We start from the raw sequence: 22,726 nt of genomic DNA on the forward strand, positions 1-22,726 counted from the left end.
GTTTACAGATACGGCCGCCCTCAAGGAGCCAGCTGATAGGAAGCTGGAAAAATATCCTAAAAAGTATATACACACATACGGTGGTTATACTGCGACCAGCGATCGCCATCAGCCTGGAGATGCAGTGCTGGGTTGGCTTGGTCGGATTCCCTGACTGAAAATATTTTATTCATGTAGAGCATTTAATAGGATGCATTCTATATATATGTATGTGAGATGCACAGAGGGATATTTGCTCTCTGGCATCAAGATAAGTGCGTTGTCCATATCTCCCAGAAGATGTCAGGGACACGACAGTGGTCAGGTGATACAGATCCCATACGGCAGATGGAAGTATTGCTGTATAAAGGGAAGGAGTTATTTGGGGGTCGGTCCATCGGACCTGGGGACCACAGCAACAGCTGGGAAATCCAACCTTTTTTACCCCAAGTTACATCTCAGCTAAAAAAGACACCGTCTTTTCAGCCTCAATCTTTCCTTTCCCATGAGGGCATGCAGGCAAAAGGCCAGTCATATCTGCCCAGACATAGAGGTAAGGGAAGTAGACTGCAGCAGGCAGCCCTTTCCCAGGAAAAGAAGCCCTCCACCGCGTCTGCCAAGTCCTCAGCATGACGCTGGGGCCGTGCAAGCGGACTCAAGGTGGGGGGGTAGTCTCAAGAGTCTCAGGGCGCAGTGGGATCACTCGCAAGTTGACCCCTAGATCGTACGAGTATTATCCCAGGGGTAAAGATTGGAGAGTCGAGACATCTTCTCCTCGCAGGTTCCTGAAGTCTGCTTTACCAACGGCTCCCTCCGACAGGGAGGCAGCATTGGAAACAATTCACAAGCTGTATATCCAGCAGGTGATAATCAAAGTACCCCTCCTACGACAAGGAAAAGGGTATTATTTTTCCACACTATATTGTGGTACTGAAGCCAGACGGCTTGGTGACACATAGTCTAAATCTAAAATGTTTTGAACACTTACATAAAAGGTTCAAATCGAGATAAAGTCACTCAGAGCAGTGATAGCGAACCGGAAAAAAGGGGACTATATGGTGTCCCTGGACATCAAGGATTACCTCCATGTCCAAATTTTGTCCTTCTCATCAAGGGTACCTCTGGTTCGTGGTACAGAACTGTCAATATCAGTTTCAGACGATGCCGTTTGAATTATCCACGGCACCCCGGGCCTTTTTACCAAGGTAATGGCCGAAAAGATGTTTCTTCAAAGAAAAAAGGCATCTAAATTATCCCTTACTTGCACGACCTAAAAAGGGCAAGTTCCAGAGAACAGTTGGAGGTCGGAAGAGCACTATCTAAAGTAGTTCTTCGACGGCACGACTGGATTCTAAATATTCCAAGAATCGCAGCTGTTTTCCGACGATACGTCTGCTGTTCCTAGGGATGATTCTGGACACGGTTCAGAAAAAGGTTTTTCTTCCCGAGGAAAAAGCCAAGGAGTTATCCGACCTGTCAGGAACCTCCTAAAACCAGGAAAGGTGTCTGTACATCAATGCACAAGAGTCCTGGGAAAAATGGTGGCTTTTTACGAAGCAATTCCATTCGGCAGATTCCATGCAAGAATTTTCCAAAGGGATCTGTTGGACAAATGGTCAGGGTCGCATCCTCAGATGCACCTGCGAATAACCCTGTCGCCAAGGACAAGGGTATATCTTCTGTGGTGGTTGCAAAAGGCTCATCTATTGGAGGGCCGCAGATTCGGCATACAGGATTTGATCCTGGTGACCACGGACGCCAGCCTGAGAGGTTGGGGAGCAGTCACACAAGGAAGAAACTTCCAGGGGGTATGGACGAACCTGGAAAAGTCTCTTCACATAAACATTCTGGTACTAAGAGCAATCTAAAATGCTCTAAGCCAGGCGGAACCACTCCTGCAAGGAAAACCGGTGTTGATTCAGTCGGACAACATCACGGCGGTCGCCCATGTAAACAGACAGGGCGGCACAAGAAGCAGGAGTGCAATGGCAGAAGCTGCCAACATTCTTCGCTGGGCGGAGAATCACGTAATAGCACTGTCAGCAGTGTTCTTCCCGGGCGTGGACAACTGGGAAGCAGACTTCCTCAGCAGACACGATATTCACCCGGGAGAGGGGGGTCTTCATCCAGAAGTCTTCCACATGCTAATAAACTGTTGGGAAAGACCAATGGTAGACATGATGGCGTCTCGCCTCAACAAGAAACTGGACAAGTATTGCGCCAGGTCAAGAGATCCACAGGCAATAGCTGTGGACGCACTGGTAACACCTTGGGTGTACAAATCAGTATATGTGTTTCCTCCTCTGCCTCTCATACCAAAGGTATTGAAGATTATACGGTGAGGAGGAGTAAGAACAATACTAGTGGCTCCGGATTGGCCAAGAAGGACTTGGTACCCGGAACTTCAAGAGTTGGTCACGGACGACCCGTGCCCTCTACTTCTGAGAAGGGACCTGCTACAACAGGGTCCCTGTCTCTTTCAAGACTTACCGCGGCTGCGTTTGACGGCATGGCGGTTGAACGCCAGATCCTAAAAGGGAAAGGCATTCCAGAAGAAGTCATTCCTACCTTGATTAAGGCAAGGAAGGAAGTCACCGCGAAACATTATCACCGCATTTGGCGAAAATATGTCGCGTGGTGCGAGGATCGGAGTGTTCCGACGGAGGAATTTCAACTGGGTCGTTTCCTACATTTCCTACAATCAGGATTGTCTATGGGTCTCAAATTGAGATCTATTAAGGTTCAAATTTCGGCCCTGTCAATATTCTTCCAAAAAGAATTGGCCTCAGTTCCTGAGGTACAGACTTTTGTTAAAGGAGTACTGCATATACAGCCTCCTGTGGTGCCTCCGGTGGCACCGTGGGATCTAAATGTAGTTTTAGATTTCCTCAAATCCCATTGGTTTGAACCATTGAAAAAGGTGGATTTTAAATATCTCACATGGAAAGTGACTATGTTACTGGCCCTGGCTTCCGCCAGGAGAGTATCTGAATTGGCGGCTTTATCTTATAAAAGCCCTTATCTAATCTTCCATTCGGATAGGGCAGAACTGAGGACTCGTCCGCATTTTCTCCCTAAGGTGGTATCAGCGTTTCACCTGAACCAACCTATTGTGGTGCCTGCGGCCACTGGCGACTTGGAGGACTCCAAGTTGTTGGACGTTGTCAGAGCCTTAAAAATATACATTTCAAGCACGGCTGAAGTCAGAAAATCTGACTCGCTGTTGATACTATATGCACCCAACAAGTTGGGTGCCCCTGCTTCTAAGCAGACGATTGCTCGTTGGATTTGTAACACAATTCAACTTGCTCATTCTCTGGCAGGCCTGCCACAGCCTAAATCTGTTAAGGCCCATTCCACAAGGAAGGTGGGCTCATCTTGGGCGGCTGCCCGAGGGGTCTCGGCATTACAATTCTGCCGAGCAGCTACGTGGTCGGGGGAAAACACGTTTGTAAAATTCTACAAATTTGATACCCTGGCAAAAGAGGACTTGGAATTCTCTCATTCGGTGCTGCAGAGTCATCCGCACTCTCCCGCCCGTTTGGGAGCTTTGGTATAATCCCCATGGTCCTTTCAGGAACCCCAGCATCCACTTAGGACGATAGAGAAAATAAGAATTTACTTACCGATAATTCTATTTCTCGGAGTCCGTAGTGGATGCTGGGCGCCCATCCCAAGTGCGGATTATCTGCAATACTGTACATAGTTATTGTTAACAAATTCGGGTTATATTGTTAAGGAGCCATCTTTAAGAGGCTCTTTCTGTTATCATACTGTTAACTGGGTTTAGATCACAAGTTGTACGGTGTGATTGGTGTGGCTGGTATGAGTCTTACCCGGGATTCAAATTGCCTCCCTTATTGTGTACGCTCGTCCGGGCACAGTACCTAACTGGAGTCTGGAGGAGGGTCATAGGGGGAGGAGCCAGTGCACACCACCTGATCTGGTAAAAGCTTTACTTTTTTGTGCCCTGTCTCCTGCGGAGCCGCTATTCCCCATGGTCCTTTCAGGAACCCCAGCATCCACTACGGACTCCGAGAAATAGAATTATCGGTAAGTAAATTCTTATTATTGGAGTCAGAAGCAGACTCCAAGAAAGTGAAGTTTCCTTCCACATACAAATTCAAGCCTAAAATTCCAGCTTTTTGGCCCTTTTGGTCTCAAGGGAAAACAAAAGGAAAAGGTGATGGCAAACAGTCCCAATACAACAAGTCTGTTAAGACTAAAAAGCATTGGGCTTCCAGTGGACAGGCTCGACCTGGGGGATCCCAGGGTGACAGGCCGACGTCTTCAATTTGCACAGATCTGGCAGCAGTCTACCACAGATGGCTGGGTGCAAGAAGCAGGATCTCTCAGTTATGCATTTGCTTTCAAGAAACACCCTCCTCAAAGGTTTTTTTGTGCCAAGCCCGTCTTTAGTAGAGACGAAGGCCAGGGCTTTGCAAGAGGCAGTTTAGAAATTGTTTCAGTCAGGAGTAATCATTCCAGTTCCTCCTACACAATGAGGACATGGTTTTTGCTCCAACCTGTTTCTAGTCCAGAAGCCAAATGGATCATTCTGGCCCATACTCAATCTCAAAGTGCTGAACAAATACATTTGGGTGCCTAGGTTTCATATGGAGACTTTATGTTCCATCAATTTAGCCATGGAGTCAGGGGATTATATGGTATCCCTGGATATCCAGGATGCTTACCTACATGTTCCTATAGCCCTGTCCCATCAGCACTATCTCAGGTTCGCTATCCTCCAACAGCATTTTCAGTTCCAGGCCCTTCCATTTGGATTGGCCACAGCCCCCAGAATATTTACCAAGATTATGGTGGTAATTGCAGCTTATCTCCGCCAGCAGGGGATAAGAATTTTTCAGTACCTCAACAATCTTTTAATCCTGGCACAGTCTCAGGAATTGCTTCTGTGTCATCTGCAACTGACAATAGTGTGTCTGCAGAAGCACGGTTTCTCATAAATTGGGCGAAATCGTCTCCGGTTCCGTCACAGTGGATGACTCTCTTGGAGGCTGTACTGGATTGGAGCCTTCAGAGAGTAACTTTACCTCTGAACAAAATAGCCAAGGTTCAGTCAAGGATTCATTAGCTGCTATACAGTTGAAAGGTATCCATTCATGCAGCAATGCAAGTGATGGGATTGATGGTGTCAACATTTGACATGGTAGAGTATGCTCAGTTCCATTTGAGGAAACATCTGCAACATCTGATCCTTACCAAATGGAATGGTTTTCATCAGACAATAAAAACGCAAACTATGGTCCTTACTCTGAAAGTAAGGAGGTCGTTAGCCTGGTGGCTACAGACATCCCATCTGGACAAAGGGAGACTGTTTGGAAATCAGATTTGGAAATTCTGACAACGGATGCCAGCCTTCAGGGTTTGGGAGCAGTGTCAGGAAGGATTTGTTTCCAGGGGCAATGGACCAAGGAAAAAAGTTGCCTGCTAAATAATAATTGATCTCCGGGCCATATACGTGGCACTGATTCAGACAAAGGACATCTTTCAGGGGAAACCAGTTCAGAGCCGCTCGGACAATGCAACAGCAGTAGCTTACCTCAAACATCAAGGAGGAAATCGCAGCCAGAAAGCAGTAAAGGAGGTAAGTCAGACTCTAAAGTGGGCAGAACTTCATCATCCAGCCTTGTCCGCAGTGTTCTTTCCGGGAGTCCTAAACTGGGAAGCGGATTTTCTCAGTCGACACATCATTCATGCAAACGAATGGGCTCTACACCCCAAGGTCTTTCAAACCCTGGTCGACAGGTGGGGGTTGCCAGAGATAGATCTCCTGGCGTCCCGTCAGATCAACAAAGTTCCCGCATACAGGTCAAGAACAAAGGATCCCAAAGCGATCTTTCTGGATGCCCTGTCAGTGAGATGGGACTTTAATCTGGCCTATGTGTTTCCACTAATCGCCCTCTTACCCAGGGTGATGAGAAAGGTAAAACATAGAAGGGGCGCCGTGATACTAATAGCTTCGGCTTGGCCCAGAAGACATTGGTACACAGATCTGCAGAGGATGTCGACTGATGCATCCATTCCTACTTCCTCAATGTCCAGATCTACTGTCTCAAGGTCCTTGTTATCACAGACACCTGGATCGACTGACTTTGACAGTGTGGCTCTTGAAACTTCCATCCTAAAGTGAAGAGGATTCTCACAACAGGTAATTGAAACTATGCTCGGAGCAAGGAATCCTTCCTCAGCTCGCATTTATCACCGATTATGGCAAGTCTATATTTAATGGTGCAGTGAACGGAAATTTGACCCTAGGTTTTTCAGAGTTTCCAGGGACTTAGCATTCCTTCCGGCAGGAATGGATAAAGGTTTAAGGGTGGCTTCCTTGAGAGTGCAAGTGTCAGCATTGACTGTATGGTTCCAAAAGAAATTTGCTAACCTACAGGATGTGCGCACTTTTTTCCAGGGAATGCTGCGCATTCAACCTCCTTTTGTTCCTCCCATAGTGCCTTGGGATTTAAGTTTAGTCAAGTTGCCCCATTTGAACCACTTAAAAGAGTGGATTAAATGGTTGACAGCTAAAGTTCTCTTTCTACTGGCCATGGCTTGAGCTAGATGAGTTTCAGATTTAGGGGCATTGTTATGTAGTCCTCCATTTCTGATTTTTTATCCAGATAGAGCAGTTCTCAGAACTAAACCTGGGTATCTTCCTAAGGTGGTGTCTAAATTCCTCCTTAACAAAGAAATTGTAGTAGCGGCTTTCCAGTGTCTGGACCTTTCTGCAGGAGATGAATCGTTGGACGTAGTCTGTGCCTAAAGGATCTACGTAGATCGTACTAGTGCCACCAGAAAGACATTCTCTCTTTGTTCTCTACAGATTTCACAAGAGAGGATGGCCTGCTAATAAACAGACACTGACGAGGTGGCTTCGGATGACGATTTCAGAAGCATATTCTCAAGCTGATCTCCCTGTTTCAGCTAATATCTCTGCTCACTCTACTCATAAGGTAGGTCCATCATTGGCAGCAAAACATGGTGCTTCAGCAGAACAGATATGTAAGGCAGCCACATGGTCTTCCATTAACACATTCATTAGACATTATGCCGTTGATACCTTTGCCTCTCAGGACGCTGATTTCTGGAAAAAGGATTCTCCTGTCCCCTCAGGAGCGTCCCAACCACCAAATTGCTTTGGGGCATCCCAATGTTATCCTGTGGATAACCTGTGGATCCTGCAGGAGAAATATGCGTTATGGTAAGAACTTACCATTGATAATGGTATTTCTCCTAAGTCCACAGGGATCCCACCCTGACGCACCTGATTTGTGGATCCTTTTACTCACTAACCTCTTCCCTCTTGTACGGAAAGGTGTGCATGTGTGTTCTTCTCACCTGATTAGAGCTCTCTATGATGCTACTGCCTTGATCTTTGGAAAAACAACTGATTTACCTGAGCCTGGAGGCAGGGATATATGGACGGGCCCGTTGCATGCTGGAAGGCTGAAAGCTATGACCGTTTGGTGCAAATCCGCTGTCGCGTCATCATATCCCAGTGTTATCCTGTGGATCTTGTGGACTTAGGAGAAAGATACCAAGCTTGTGTGTCTATTGTAATTGGTACTAGTGACCAATCTGTTTTTTTGTATCTGGCACCTCTCAACTTAATAACTTACTGTTTAATTATCTCTACAAATAACAAACGCTGCAGAGTTTTCTCCCGTAACAGTGTCTACATTTAGCTTAGCAAAGATCTAGAGAACAGACGAGACAAGCTAAAAAATGATATCGATTCCATTTTTAATTCAAATTCCAATCAGCAAGATACTAATTATCCAAATTAGATTGATGATCTTTACAGCCGCAAAACAGCCCTTATGAAACAAAGCAAAACTAGTTGGAATAGAAGCACTTTTGACAATTCTTTACGCAATAAGCTAATTCCCAGGGGTTTGAGACCCAAACTCTTTTCAGCTTATGAATTGGCAAATGAGACTCTTAATAGAGAATGGGAAGGAGTTCTGACCCAATGTTCTAACGATCTAATAAAAATTCTCGTGAAACACAATGAAATAATGCTTACTCAACTAAATCAAGAGATCACTTTATTGGGAGAAAAACTCAAAAACTTTGAATCACTAGGGCAATTTCAAACAAGATATGAAAAATATAGGAAAGATGTGGAGGAGTTTGAGAGGGAAATTATTGAAAAGAAGCGTTGGAAATTTCAGAGAGACAAAATGGATTATGCCTCTAATCGGGTGTTCAAGTGGAATATACCCACTCAACTTAATAGGACCAGATGGTCCACCAATTATTCTACCTCTGAGATGGACTCCTCAGAAAGTGAGGGCCCCACCAATGGAGCTACTAACAAAACGTTTAAGCGGGATTTTTTAGAGAAGGCCCCAAGATATTCCAGAACCAATCCAAATATGGAGGGCGAAAAATCAGGAGGGGCAAAAGGAGGCAGAAGAAAGAGAGACGATCTGGACTGGCGAGAGGAACCGAGAGAGAGGAGACAGTACAGGAAGTAGCAGATTGGACTACACAGATCTGTTTTATTTCCGTTGTTGGGAGACGCTCGTGTTGCTCCCTGACGAATCTGCCATAGCGCAGTGAAACACGCGTGTTGGGCATAGCGTGTCCACGTGTGTGTGTGTGTGTGTGTGTGTGTGTATATACAAATGTAAAAGAATATATATTACAGTGGCGCACCCAGGGGGGGTTTCCGAGTACCCAGAAACCCCCCTCCACTAAAAAAAAAAAAAAAATTTTTTTTTTTTTTTTGCTGCATGAGTATTATTAATGACTGTCTAGCGTCCTCTGCAGCCTGCTGTCTTCCTGGTGGCACTTGCAAGTGCAATAAAAGTTTACTTTATTTTAATTACAGTACATATATATCCATGTGCTTACATATATACACATGTATATACATACATATAAACACACACATATGATATATATATATATATACATGTGTATATATATATATATATATATATATGTGTACTGTATGTGTGTGTATGTATGTATGTATGTATGTATATATATATATATATTTATGTGTATATGTATGCATGTTTAATATGCTATGTATATATGGGTTCACTGCGATCTCCCGCCGGCCGGCCTCCCGGCGACCAGCATACCGGCGCCGGGAGGCCGGCCGCCGGCTTACCAACAGTGTGGCGAGCGCAAATGAGCCCCTTGCGGGCTCGCTGCACTCGCCACGCTATGCGTGCCACACTATTCTATTCTCCCTCCAGGGTGGTCGTGGACCCCCACGAGGGAGAATAAGTGTCTGTATGCCGACGGTCAGGCTCCCGGCGCCGGTATGCTGGTCGCCGGGAGCCTGACCGCCGGCATACTGAAGACCACCCGTGTATATGTGTATATAATATATATATATATATATATGTGTGTGTGTGTAGATATATGTATGTATATATATATATATATATGTAGATATATATACACACACACACACACACACACACACACAAAGACACGCTAGTTTTACGGACCCAGCATATACTGGGTCACCTCAGTCCCCACCCCCGTGATTGGCTCCGCCCAGTTCTGGAAACCCCCCCATGCAAATCCTGCGTTTGCCACTGTATTATTGTTAAAAGCTGATTCCACTTATGATTAAGGCTTGGCTACACAATATAGTTGAATGGATGAGAGGGCATACAGTGACCATTATATACTATACGTTAATAGTGTCAGTGGATAGTGGAGAGATCATTGGTGCTGTATACATCCACTGATACAGGAAGAAAGAACACTTATATGTGCCCATTTACATTATGTGTATCTAGCAGAGCCTGACTAGACTTTATGTAATGTTTATCCAGCAGAGCCTGACTAGACTTTATGTAATGTTTATCCAGCAGAGCCTGACTAGACTTTATGTAATGTTTATCCAGCAGAGCCTGACTAGACTCTAGGTTAATTACTAGGAAAGAAATGAGTGTATTGTGTATGCCATAATATTTTTGGATAGAACATATACATTATTAAATAATTAAATACTACTACTGAAAGCTGAAATGTGCTGCATATGTTATAACATACTGGAATAATACCAGCTATTTAAGTATTTGTGAAATTTACACTATTTGCATCACAGAATAGTTATAGATCAATAACATTCAGTGAGATTTGAGCAGCTTCATACTCTAGTGGAATGTTATACATTGTAACAAGCACAATTGGTAATATATGAGAGCCAGGAAACAGTAACATATCTCACAGGCATATCTAACTCAGCATATTGTAACAATTTCACTGGCAACATTTATAAGCCAGCTAGCAGCTGACGTATAGTAACAACTGTAAAAGCCACCAGTGAGACAGCACAGTCAAATACACATGCTACAATAGAGTCAATATTTGATATACTCTGACTTTATGAAATGTTCTAATCTATTCGTATAAACTCACCACCTGACAAATCAGACCCATTTCTATATATGATTGTGTTGTATTTAATATACATAGATCAGGATTTGTCTGGCCATATAATTTAAATAAAACTCTCCTCATGTACATTAGTGGGAGGGCATATGTTGCCATCAAGTAAATGACCTTATCTATACTACTAACCACTGAGTCTAGATTATTACTACCTTATATATAAAAAATAGGATTATCATATCCCTGCGTGGTAGTTAAATCACACTGTAAGACAAATAAGGATTATTTCCTTTAACACCGTGAGTAATGAAAGTGATGTTCTGATATAGATATATCCTGACGAAAGTTTTGAAATAAAACTGAAACGTTGATGACATGTAGGCTATAGTGCCGGTTTTCTTTCAGCACCTAGAAAGTCCTTTGAGTGCCGCCTAAACTCCGTGACCTATATATATATATATATATATATATACCACAACAACCACCTAGGTGGAAGGTGCACTCACGCCCAGAAATTAGTCTCTGAAGTCACTTGTAAATTCAGTATATTTTTATTCGGGTTCACTGTTGATGCCGTATTTCATCGACGTTTCGGTCCTTATGCGGACCTTTATCAAGATTGGCACTTAAATCACCTATACAATCAGAAACAGTTACAATTAATATGTATAAGAACCCAGATTTATTCAACACCAACACCACCAGTGCCTCCCAGGCCCTGAAGACTGTCACAAAAACCAGAAAACGTATTAAAAAGCTGTTTTTTTATATATGTAAAAAAGAGATACTTGGAAATAATCCACGTGTGATGAAAGAGACATCTCCACCGTTAGGACTATCTGTTTAGATAGGCAAATGATTACCTGGACGGCAAGCCAGATCACTCAGATGTGTGGAATGGCCTTCAAAGTTGGCAACATGCCTGATCACATAATGAAGTTAAAAAGCCTATAACGTAGGGGAAGCTGCAAGGCGTAGTCACCTATTAGATAAATAACAGAGTAACTACACCATAAGAAAATACACTAACAACGTCATTTTGGAAAAGATCATACCTAGTTACATGTAGAAATAGCTCATGGCAGCTTGTGGGCTCTGTACATGTGTCAGACACTCAGTCTGTAAGGAGGCACAACAGGAAAAAATAATCACCAACCGTAATCATGTGTCAGAAGGGAGCTGCAGGAGAACCATACTCACTGCTCAAGTGTCCAGAGCCAAATGGAAGCTGCATAAAGTTCAGCCTCAGCTGAGCACTATTTAAGGATCAACCACAGGAAGTGCCAATTAGGGAGATTAGTATAAACCCAGTCTCTCATTAACTGATCACCTCTCAGATAACTAACTCAGACCAACTGGGAAAAACGTTACAGGGTTCACAGGACAGGCAGTGGCTATCGCTAACGCACGGCTACTTAAATGAGTGTATTTTAACGATTTAGAAGGGCAACTGCCGGAGACGCGTCTTTTGCGTTCCACCGACCGGAACACCATGCGTTCCATTCCGCGGAAGTGGCGCTGGCCGGAAGTCTCTGCGTTCCACTCGCGGAAAGAACCGTAATTAGGCTTATCCACTGGCTAATGTTTAAAGGAGGTGTACAACCTAGAGGGGGGTGTTCTCAGAGAATGAACACTCCCCCAGGTGGAATCATCAATGTACAGGTTCACTCATAGCTCACAGGGACTCGGAGGTATACCGGAGGTCTCCTCACGTATAATCCTGGATTAACCTATGTGTAGCCTGTCAATCACCACAGAAGAAAAAGAGTGCAAATGTAAATAATGATCCATAATATGAAATGTCAAAAATGTCAAAAATGACATAAGAGGGCACCAGATCAAATGGTTGATGACATGTAGGCTATAGTGCCGGTTTTCTTTCAGCACCTAGAAAGTCCTTTGAGTGCCGCCTAAACTCCGTGACCTATATATATATATATATATATATATATATATACATATAACTTTACTTTCTAGTGAAATTGATTTGAAGTATATGAACAAGAATGAAACTGTACTGATAGACAGTTGGCTTTCTAATAAAATTGGGGTTGGTATACCCCTAATGAAAGCAATATTTTCTATACTTCCAGCCAGATCGAATGCTGGCCAAATACCTATATAAGTGTGGGCTGTGATACTTGAAAACGGGAACTGCCATATTCCTTAAAAACAACTCTACCTATCAGCTCAAACTGAGAAAGTATCATTTCAATTTCAGGACCACAATCTTCATTTTAGATAAACCGCAATAGATGAAATATCTCCGATAGATCTTTTTCCCAGCGGTTTGTGTTCTAGGAATATGTATATAAGGAACATATCTAAATAGAGACTCAGTGGGGGATAGATCATTTGGGATAATAAAAATCATTGATATTGGCAATATATATGCCTACACAGCAATTTGATGAGATCTTATATTGAAACACACACGTGGACATCTTCTTAATTCTTTAATTCACATATATGTTAGTCCTTGTCATTTTTAACTTCTATGTTTCACTGTAGTCTGGATCAATCATTTACCATACAATTTTCATTTAATGAATATCTAATAAAGGTTATATTTTAACAATTTATCTTTAGTTTGTGCGTCAACACTATAGATTCTTCTGTTTCTTTTTCTCTCCAAACTCTAGTGTATGCATACTGTAGTTGACAGCACCCCCTGAAAATATAGGATATTATCTATCATTTGGAAAGAGGGGTCCTTATTCTATGGATATGTGGTGACGAATCTCACATATCCATAAAATCTTGATATTGTATTGAGTGTGCAGATACCAAGCTTGTGTGACTTACGAGAAATACCGTTGTCAATGGTAAGTTCTTACCATAACGGATATTATTTAGATTTTATGTTTTCTGCCAAACTGCCAATGATTAATTTGGAAAAGTGAATTTAATTGTCAGCTTTGCGCTGTCTACAACTGTGTGTTATCACCAGACGTTACATGTAATTATGTATGAGAGCACATATAACTATCAGAAATAAAACTAATCCAGTGAAGGAATTCCCTTGTAAGCTGGTCCAGGAGGCTGAATTTCAGGATTGAAAGTCTGCTGCACATTTCACCATATTACCTGCAGGAAAAAAAAGAATCATTCTAATTAACTACACATATAACTTTTTTTTATTTATAGCAACAAGAAATATGCATAAGGAGTCATGAGTAACCATAAAGAGTCCATGGCATAGGTACAAGTAAATGTATGTATCACCATTGAACAGTAAAACTATAACATATGGGTAGAGACACCCTAGATCAGGGGTGGCCAACCCGCGGCTCTCGAGCTGCATGCGGCTCAGCCGGCTCCTGGCCACCGCTGCCCTGGCCCCCCCTTCCCCCGTTCTGCTGCTGTCTGTGAGGGGAGGAGAGCACAGCGTGCGCCTATCCTGCCCCTCACTCTCCGGCAGTGGTCCGTGAGCCAATCAGAGCTCGCGGACCGGCAGCTAAGGCTGCCGTACCGCGAGCTTTGATTGGCTCACGGACCGGTGCCTAATTGAAGAGAGAGACAGCCGCTGGAGAGTGAGGGGGCAGGAGACGCGCACGTTGCGCTCTCCTTCCCTCACAGACAGCAGCAGCGTGGTGAGCAGCACGGGGGAAGGGTCATGTATATCTGGCACTGGGGGCATTGCTGGCACTGTGGGGACATGTATACCTGGCACTGGGGTCATAGCTGGCACTGGGGAGACATGTATATCTGGCACTGTGGGGACACTGGCATTGCAGGCATATCTGGCACGGGGGCATAGCTGGCACTGGGGGGAAATGTTTATCTGGCACTGGGGGCAGAGCTGGCACTGCGTGGGGACATGTATATCTGGCACTGGGGGCATATCTGGCACTGTGGGGACACTGCATTGGGGGCATAGCTGGCACTTTGGGGACATATATATCTGGCACTAGGGCATAGCTGGCACTGTGGGGACATATATATCTGGCACTGGGGGAAATGTATATCTGGCACTGGGGGGTCATATGTATCTGGCACTGTGAGGCATATATGTATTTGGCACTGTGAGGGACATATGTGTATCTGGCACTGTGGGGACATATGTGTATCTGGCACTGTGGGGACATATATGTATCTCACACTGGGGACATATATGTATCTGGCAGTGTGGCGGCACGGCACCCATTTTTTTAAATTTTTATATGTATGTGGCACTGTACTGGGACATTATATGTATTTGGCACTGTACAACATGACTAAAAACAGAGTTATGACACAAGGTCATACTCCTACAAACGTCATAACGAAAAGTGTGCGCACAAAATGGGGTGTGGCTTTGTGAAAACTAGGCCACGCCCCCATTTTTGTGCGCGCCTTAGGCACACGCATGATACTGGCTCTTGCCCTTCACTACAGATCTTTTCTGGCTCTTTGCCTCTGACTGGTTGTCCACCCCTGCCCTAGATAATACAAACAGTTTAACCCTCATATGTCAAATGAGACACTATTTAACAAAGAATGCACTTTATGCAGTTCATATGAGATACAGTATTAGCACAATAAGGATAAAATTGTGCTGTCCTGTTCTTTGGATATATCCATTATGTACAAATAGTTTTGGAGGGAGGGGTGCAGAAAATAAGGGAGGGGAGTGTGGATCCTGATTGGCCTGCCAAATGGGAAAGAAGAAGTGTATTGTGGTGGGTGGTATGCAAGTGAGCCAATTTACATAGGTGTACTAAAAAGAGTAATAGCGTTAATACAAAGTCCCCTGGTTGGGGGAGTTATCAAACCATTACCAAGGTTTCCAAACATTGTTTAAGTTCACAATGAGACAATAGAATGAGTCTGTAATATACTTGTTTCTGTGATGAAACATTGTTGAGACAGAGTATAGTTTTTGTTTCCAGTCCTAAGCTGACTGGGCACTTGCAGCATTGCAGAAGTGTTAGATAAGTTTATTAATTGGCTTATTAAGCTTTTTAATGTGGTTGCATAACACGACTGGTACTTACAATCTGGCCTACAAAATCTCAAATCAGATGTCAAACTGTGGCAATGAGTGAGTTTTCCCACCATATGTCACAATAGGAACCATCACCACTACAACATCTTCAACACAAGTAATGGGCCCTACACACCTGGCGATTGGTCCCCAAGGTGCCCAACGGCCGGTGGGCGACCCGGCGACAGGGAAGAGGTGACGGGGGGAGTGAAGTTTCTTTACTTCCCCTGGCCCCATAGCCCTGTATGCTAATATGGACGAGATTGTCCATATTGGCATGCATGTATAAGTGACCCGACACCAACGATGAATGAGCGCAGGGCCGCGCATTGTTTATCGTTGGTGCATACACACTGAAAGATATGAACACTATCTCGTTCATTAATAAAAGAGATTGTTCATATCTTTCAGTGTTATCACGTAGTGTGTAAGACCTATTAGAGGTCAGTGGAGACACTTTATGGAGTTTCAAGTAGGCTAGATCCCATCTAAAGGCATCTTCTTTCATGAAGGTGTTTATAGATGCAAAGCTACAGAGGTTGATCCGAGGGCCTAAGTCATATAAAGCCTTGGTATTGTATTATTAAGTAGCATTTATCTGGCTGAAAATTAATCACATTTTAAATACATCTCCTTACAGAAATATATTATAGGAAATGCAAACTATCTTCACATACGGACATCAATCACAACACCAGAGTATTCTGCTTTGAGCTACCTCAAGGGTGTCATCTTCAGGTTCCAGTGGGACATCATGTTTATCTCAAGTTAGTCATTTCAGGTAAGAAAGACCGCACTGTTCATATAAGTACATCTGTATTGTAAAACATTCACAAGCATAGCAAGTCATTTGGTTGTACATGAGCTCTTTAAAATAAGCTTACATGTTCTTTTTACAATGCCAGGGATAAAATGTCACAAGGAGGAATGCATAACATTGATAGTATTCTCATATAGGTCTATCCTGGTTCTCTTCATAGTTACCAATATGCTCTTCCAGCGTTCATTTCTTTAGATCCACCACTTCTACGCTTGCTCTATTATTTTGAATATAAGGAATTGCGGGCCCCAACAAATTTTGATCCTGGGCCCACCTCTCCTTGAGAGATCTTTTTACTTCAGACTCAATATTTAATTCAATTACATTTCAAACTATTATTTTATTTGGTTTTCCAGTAGAAAGCTACTGGATGAAACATTTAAATTAAACCAGATTAAGACCCCAATGTTTCCCTTCTAGCCTCTCTTTTATAGGCCATCCCAACCACAAGGCTCGGTCCTAGGCCCTTCGCTTTTCTCTCTATGCCACACTTCGTGAGAAACTGATAAGTAAAGACGAGTGGCTTGGACTATGACTTCTGACAGGACAAATTTAGCGGTACTCGCAGTAACTCAAATCTGTGGGCTAAAATTTGGTCCTCGTACTGAGGCAAAGCGCAATTTTCCCATTTCGCTATCTCCTATCCCAAAGTGAAGCAGAATAAACATAATGTTTCCATCATTTTCTGGGCACATGGTTTTTTGTTCACATACAGATATATCCTCATACAGCTTTGCTGCCGTCACGCCAAACTGCCCCTCATGCCACACCAGGTAGTGGCAGAATCTGCTGTAGTCATGCGCCTTTTTTTGCATTAAATGCGTCTTAATCGCAATGCAAGGTGACTAGTACGCACGAGGAGACTGTTGAGTAATTTAATATGTGACACTTATATATCTGTGTGTGATTGGGTCTCTGAATCTGTACACAAAGTGCTACAATGTAGCAGCTACAGCTTTTTTCCAATACAAGTTCCGTTCTGCTCCATACACAGACTCAATCACACATAATATACAATTCCTAGCAACATTGCACTGCAAATCAGTTGCAGTTTCGGCAAAAAAAGACACCCGATTTTAGCAGACTTGCACGGGACCTGGCATCTCATTCTGTATGGCGTATTTAGGCTAGATGTGTAAATGTACTGTGAGGATGTTCATATGCCATTTTGACACTAACACTGCAAAGGAGGGAAGCATGCCTGCCTGTCAGTATATCAGAGTCGATGTCCAGGGGCTTCTCTCACTTATATTTATTAGAGAAGATAAAATTAATTGAAAAGTCTTTCTCTACAATAAAGCTAGGTACACATCATATACAATTATTGGGCCAATTTTCCATTATTGGGTGATCGGCCTGTTTTACCATTTAGTGTGTAGGCATGAACGTTTTCACCAGAAAATATCAGGTCCCAATATTGGGGGTCATTCCGAGTTTATCGCTCGCTAGCTGTTTTTAGCAGCCGTGTAAAGGCATAGTCGCCGCCCACGGGGGAGTGTATTTTCGCTGTGCAGGAGTGCATACCCCGGCTAAGCGTAGAAAGTTATTAACATATCTTAGTAAACAAAATGTTGACGTCATCTGTCTACAAGAGACACACTTTCTGCAAAATGAGGTAAAAAAGTTACAAATGATGAATATTGAGTGGCAATATTGGCAAAAAAAATCTTTGAATGCTCAGATGTCTTCAATTTATACAGATTCACAAGGTAGATGCGTGATTGTGGGTATAACCATAGCGGGTCGTATTTTGACTATATGTAATGTATATGCACCTACTCAGTATAAGAAGTCTTTTTTTCATTGAATTGGTGGCGAAATTACATTCATATGATCCATCCACACTAATAATATGTGGAGACCTTAACTTGATAACATCTCAGTTTATGGAAAGATCCCCTTCACCAAAAAAAAATAACACCTTTACCGAAAATAGGTATACTGTATCTTTCCTAATAAAATACTTTAATCTAGTAGACACATGGCGGGCACTTAATCCTACTGAAAAGGAGTTTACGTGCTTATCTTTAACACTTAATACTTGGTCCAGAATAGGTTATATATTAATTCCGCAGTCCCTTTTTATCAAAAGCTGTTTCAGCCTCCATTGATCCCCCAATTTTATCTGATCATGGACTGATATGTATTGTTTTACATTTTGGAAGATCTGGTGATGTTAAACCCTCGTGGAAATTTCCTTCTCACTTATCTCAGTCGACAGCATTACGTGATAAACTCCTGTCGGTGTGGAATAATTATAGCTCCTCACGTGCAGCCATTGCAATTTCTAACCCTCCCATTTTTTCGCAGGCTGCGAAGGCGGTTGCGGTATAATAGACAGTGTCTACTTAGACAGTCAATAGATAGACACCATATGTTAGACAGACATTAGGTCGACAGGCTCAAAAGGTCGACATGAAAAAGGTAGACAGTACAAAAGGTCGACATGGTCAAAAGGTCGACATGGTCAAAAGGTCGGCATGAAAATGGTCGACATATAAAGAGTAGACACCATGTTTTTTGCATTTTTGTGGTTTGTGTGGATAGTTTTGTCGTCTGTAGAAAGGCATACCCTCGCGGGGCTCGCTTCGCTCGCCACAAGGTTTATATCCAACTCTAAGCCGACATGGATAGGGAAGGTATGAAATAATCCAAAAACATGTTCAATTTAAAAAAAATAATTTGTCTATCTTTTTTATATCGACCATTTTCATGTTGACCTTTTGACCATGTCAACCTTTTTTACTGTATACTTTTTCATGTCGACCTTTTCACCCTGTTTTTGACCCTGTCGACCTAATGTCTGTCTAACATATAGTGTCTATCTATTGACTGTCTAACTAGACACTGTCTATCAACCGGATACCGCGAAGGCAGTCCTTCGAGGAGAATTGATATTGAATAGCCTTCTTCCACTCCTAACTCTTCCTCTAACGTGGTGCTAACATTAGACGCAGAAAAAGCCTTTGATTTAGTATTATGGCCCCACCTTTTTAAAACTTTAGATAAATTTGGTTTCCCACCCCAATTTGTACATATACTCCGTACTTTATACTCATCCCCTAAATCGCAAATAGCTTGTAATTGTCTCCTTCCTTCCCCTTTTACTTTAGGCAGGGGTACGCATCAAGGTTGCCCACTATCACCTCTCCTTTTCGCGATCGCTATAGAGCCTCTTGCTGTTACAGTACGTAGTTCTCCTACTATCGAAGGGGTAACTATTAATTCTGAAGAGTTAAAAATTGCTCTATTTGCAGATGATACCTTTATCTAATCCAACTCATTCATTGCCTGCTCTGCAAAGGCTCATTGACTCCTTCAGGAAAATCTCAGTGTATAAAGTTAATTTGTCAAAATCTGAAATATTGCTACTTGGGAATGCTGACCCAGATTTTCTAGAAAATCTTCATATAACACTTGCCATAGCACCTTCCTATTTTACATATTTAGGTGTCCATATATGTTCTAATTTATCTCAACTTTATGCATTGAATTTTTCACAGGTTATAACAAAAATAGCTACTAAATTAGAGGCCTGGAGAGATCTTCCTGTTTCATTATTATGGAGACTTGCAATTATTCAATCAATTATCTTCCCAAAAATCCTATATTTTATGCATATGCTGCCTATTGCTCTGCAGAAGTCAGATGTAGCTAAATTAGATTCTCTATTCTCAAAGTTTATTTGGCAAAATAAAAGACCAAGGATTGCTAGAGCTAAATTGAAAACTCCTAAATCGTTAGGAGGGTTGGGATGTCCGGATTTGGTGACTTACTCATCGTCAATATTTTTCAGATACATAAGTGATTGGATATTAAATAAGGGTGTATACACTGATTCTGAATTGGACCCAAGCCATTTTTCACCCATTTGCCCCTGGGGCTTTGCTTCAGACTAACCCATCTAATATACGAGCACAGATAAAGATACATATTTTATTCAAAGATACATACTCCTCATGGATTCATATCAATAAGAGTTGCAGCAGAAACCCTCACTTATCTCATTATATACCGCTTTGGGGTAATCCCTCCTTTATACCATCAATGACAAATTCCCTATTTAATCTTTGAAAAAGTAAAGGGTTAGATTCCTCACATAAGGTCTTTGATCCAGGAGGGAATATATTTGATTTTCAAGTTCTTGCTCAGCAGTATCAATTGCCCTATACACATAGATTTATGTAGTTTCAAATGATACATTACCTAACCACCATAAAAGCACCTAGTCCGAATGATATTTTGCTGTCTATTACTTTGTCACAAATTACCTCTACAGATAAGTTATTAAACTACCTACAGAATAAAAAATATAAAATGCAGTTCTTGTATTCAATACTCATAAAGACGTATTATAAAAATCACCCGCAATGGGAATTATTGTTAAATAAATGGAAGGGTGATATTCCGACTTTAACGCAATTAGAAGATCTCATTTGCCATCAGTCTTCTTCCTTGAAAACCTTGCAATCTAGCTATCTAGAGGAAGTTTATATACATACTCTTCATAGGGCTTACATTACTCGTCATCAAAGACGACATATGATTACTGAAGAGGATGGAAGCAGTTTCAAATGTGGAAAAGTAACCGCTGATTTTTCACATTGTATGTGGGATTGTTTCAAACTAAAAAGATTTTGGTGTAAAGTAGTTTCTTTTGTTACCTCCTTTTTTCATATCCAAGTAATGCCTGATCCATTACCTTGTATGGGTTTAAACTTTCATGTATGGTCGCTAAAGAATGTCAAGAAAAATGCGTTTCAACTCCTTATTACGATCCTTGCAGTCGCTAGGAAATGTATTTTGATACTTACGACATTCGACTAAAAAATCAGCTCCACAATTGGCTGAAGTGAAACAAAAACTTCTACAAATTTTATATTTTGACAGAAACTATGCGAGGTTGGATATGCAATCCGGTGCATAAGTTTTCACAAAAATAGTCTTTATTTATAGAAGTGCTTGATACTCATACAGAGACACACATATCGTCAACATAGGAATACTCCTAATATATATCAAATATTGATGTTTCCGCAATGAATCTTAATTTATGTGGTATTACATAACTTATTTGGATCCTTATTGTAAGGTAGACTAGCCAGACAACATTCTTCTTAACCAAACTCTTTCCCTTCTCTTCTTTCCTGCCTTTGTCTTGTCTTGTCTAAAGTCTAGTTAAGAGGTTTATTTTCGTTGGGTTACGAGTATTATTACTAAAGTGTTTCATACTGTGTACGATTGCTAATACCGACACTATTGGGAGTTTGACGTAAATTTTGTACTTTCCCTCATTCCTTTAAAGTGTTGAGAATCTCTTTATTGCCGGACACTTTATTCTTTTCAATTCTTTTAAAGGCTGTATACACTCTATACTTCTATGGTTTTTGTATGTTTTTATATTTCTGCAAAATTTTAATAAATATATATATTTTTTAAATTGTTATTATATCTATCCTCTCTGGATCACTAACCAGCCATGCTAGACTATATTAATTAATATCTCTCTGCCATTTGATTTTGAATATCCACTTAGAACCTGAAATATTTGAAAAATTGTGAACAAAAACGACATACCTGACATCTCTATTTATATTGACAACACAGCAATAGTCCCAGTGGATGGGTCGGGATCGTGTTGCCAGCTGCCGGGATCCCACCGGTCAGCATAACGACCCCGGGACGGCATTTTGTTGCCCGTCATTTTGATCGCTCAGGATTCTGCCGTCAGCATGGTGACCGCCGGAATCCCGAGCGCTGTCACATGACCATATCCCCAATGGATCATCAGTCCACCTTGCTTCAGCTGTTTTCTGCACTCCTGACACTTTTGTAACAGACGTATGTTCCCGACAGTACCATCAGAGCTTCTCTTGGGTTCATTGTAGGTGTCCAATTGATTAGCTCTGGAGACTTTACCTGGCAAGAGGCACTAAGTAACTGCAATTAACCCACAACTAATTGAATCTGTCCCTTTTATATGTTATAGAGAGATTAGAAGAAATGCATTCTCATGAAAGTAAGATTTTATTATGAAAACCTACAGTATGTGTACAATCTAGCTTTTGCTGCTTTTAAGAGGTTGGTTAATTCTGAGGCAAGAATCACAAAGTATTTTTGGTATTGGTTAGGAAAAAATACAAACATTTGGGGCCCAATGTAATAGAGTGAGTGTTTCAGAAAGTGAGAGATTTGGTAAGGGTTTGCAGTTATTTTTAAAGTGGCAATCATTTACACAGCAAGATCAACTTAGTTTTGCAGAGTACTTGATAGCCACTTTAAATAAAACTGTTAGAGCGTGACCAGCCGAAAAAAGGCTCGTCAATGTAAAGTTAACATTGTGGTTGGTACTTTTGCAGATTAACTAGGATGTAAAATCCTGTGCGGCGGCATAATCATCAAAATCCCAATGGAGTTTGGGATTCCGGCATCAAAATACAGATGCCTGGAATCCCAAACGTTCTTTTAGTGGGACGCGCTCACGTTCCTGCAGTGGGGGGGGGGGGACTTTAGGTTTAGGCATTAGGAGTGAGATAGGGTGCAGGGATGGGAAGGTTCTGGTTAGGTACCAGGGAGCG

General features: G+C 42.1%; 1 protein-coding gene and 1 long non-coding RNA gene across 2 annotated transcripts in view; one reads left to right on the plus strand and one right to left on the minus strand.

The window, feature by feature from the left end:
• The window catches only part of LOC134909718 (cytochrome b5 reductase 4), a 530,443-nt gene that overhangs the window by 402,971 nt on the left and 104,746 nt on the right, over positions 1–22,726 (plus strand). The window contains exon 12 of the mRNA XM_063916915.1: positions 15,969–16,109. Coding sequence (XP_063772985.1) covers positions 15,969–16,109 — 141 coding nt within the window. The remainder of the gene's footprint in view (positions 1–15,968; positions 16,110–22,726) is intronic.
• Positions 10,918–11,633, minus strand: LOC134909719 (uncharacterized). The gene is made up of 4 exons (XR_010176007.1): positions 11,563–11,633; positions 11,418–11,481; positions 11,226–11,344; positions 10,918–10,997 (listed from the first exon to the last, which is right to left on the minus strand). It is a non-coding gene; the product is annotated as an uncharacterized LOC134909719 (long non-coding RNA).

Source organism: Pseudophryne corroboree, chromosome 4 (genome assembly GCF_028390025.1).
Source record: "Pseudophryne corroboree isolate aPseCor3 chromosome 4, aPseCor3.hap2, whole genome shotgun sequence".
Classification (NCBI taxonomy): Eukaryota; Metazoa; Chordata; class Amphibia; order Anura; family Myobatrachidae; genus Pseudophryne; species Pseudophryne corroboree.